Here is a 1643-nt window from a genome sequence, read left to right as displayed (position 1 = left end):
CCAGCCCCCCCAGCCTGCCGGCTGCAGAGACCCCGGACCCCAGCCCCCACAGCCTGCTGGCCGCAGAGACCGCGGACCCCAGCCCCCCTGCAGCCTGCCGGCTGCAGAGACCCTGGACCCCAGTCCCCCCAGCCCCAGGGGCTGCTGGCTGCTCACCTTTGGCGTCGTAGGTGCACTGCACGCCGCGCTCGGTGCAGAGGCTAGAGACAAGGAAGAAGGAGAGGCTAGTGTGTGGGGAGGCTGGTGTGTGGGGCCACCACGTGCCCTCCACAGTCCCACGATACCAAGGATGGGGGTAGCAGCTCCATCAGGGCTGCCCTGGGTGCTGCATTGTACCCCTGGACTGGGGACAGGGAGGCTGGCCCTGCCTGGGTCCCAGCAGTTGTCCCTCAGGGTCAGCCTGAGGTCCCGCCCTCAGGGGGCCCCTCTAGTCGGGGGCCAGGGAGGCGGGCGCCAGAGTGCAGCCATTGCCTCCCCGGGCGATTTTAACGGGCGTCCCTCCCGTGGGCCCTGGGGCTCCATCTCGGTCCAGCTCCCCCCCACACCCTCCCTGCACCCCTCAAGCCCGCACCCAGAGGCCGTGCTGGTTTCTGCCCAGAGGAGCCCGACTCCCAGCACTGCCTCTGGGCCTCTGAACATGGGGTGCTGGCCCCTGAGAAGCTTGTGTCACAAGCTCCTGGGCCTACACAGGACCCATAGCTGCAACCCCAGCAAGAGGGAGGCTCCAGCCCTGCGGCTCCCGGCCAAACCCAAAGCCAAGGCCAGGACCGAGTCCCCCGAATGCTCCAGGCTCCTCATTCCTCTGGCCAAAGGACTCACCAGGAATGGCAGTTCTTGTCCGAGGGCACCACCGTGCCGGGCCGGTAGGACTTGCCGTGCACGCGGCAGGGTGGGGACGGGGGCGGGGTCGGGCATCTGGCCACACACTGCATCTGCTCCTCATCAAAGATGGGAGTCTCTGGCGGGCACTTGGGGTAGCAGCCTGCGAGCCAGAGAAGCCAGAGTCACATCACACCGAGTGGCCGCTGCCTCGTCGAGGGCTCCACCCAGGCCCCAAGCAGCAGGCCTCACCCACAGCTCCCAAGTGTGCAGGAGGCAGGGGCACATAGCCTCCTTGAGGGGCCAGGAGAAGGCCACAGGCGGCGGAGCACAGGCCAGCCCCTCCCGGGCAGCCCCGGCCGGCCCCAGCCCACCTTCCAGGCCCCGAAGGCCATGCAGGCAGTCTCCACGGGGGTTCTGGCAGGTCCGCAGGCAGGGCGCCCCGCAGGGCTGGTAGTGCCACTCACACTGGCCCTCAGGGTTGTAGTAGTCACAGAACAGAGCTGCAGGGAGGGAGGGATGGCTCCGTGGGCCCCGGGCGCTCGCTCAGGGCGGCCTGCACCCGGGGCTGCTCTAAAGCCGCTTCCCTCCCCTGGGCCGTCCCGCCATCGCAAGATGGGGACAGTGGAGGGTGGATGCCACACAGGCGGCCGGCAGAGTGGGGGTCTCCAGCCACAGCACCTCCTGTGCGCCTGCTCCTGGCAAGGCTTTTCGGGGCTAGAGCTGGGCAGCTCTGCCTGCCCCTCTGCCCGGAAGGTTCTGCCACACCTGCCACCCCTCCACCGGCCACCCCTCCACCGGCCACCGCTCCACCGGCCACCCCT

The 1643-nt window shown here is 69.2% G+C and overlaps 1 protein-coding gene across 1 annotated transcript in view; it reads right to left on the bottom strand.

Annotated features, from left to right (window-relative positions):
* MUC5AC (mucin 5AC, oligomeric mucus/gel-forming) overlaps window positions 1-1643 on the bottom strand; it is a 28970-nt gene that overhangs the window by 11389 nt on the left and 15938 nt on the right. The window contains 3 exon segments of the mRNA XM_032270573.1: window positions 157-200; window positions 820-982; window positions 1194-1322. Of these exon segments, the coding sequence (XP_032126464.1) occupies window positions 157-200; window positions 820-982; window positions 1194-1322 (336 nt within the window).

Source organism: Sapajus apella, unplaced genomic scaffold, assembly GCF_009761245.1.
Source record: "Sapajus apella isolate SASKATOON/1434 unplaced genomic scaffold, GSC_monkey_1.0 scaffold212, whole genome shotgun sequence".
Taxonomy (NCBI): Eukaryota; Metazoa; Chordata; class Mammalia; order Primates; family Cebidae; genus Sapajus; species Sapajus apella.
This window is presented reverse-complemented; position numbering and strand designations above follow the sequence as displayed.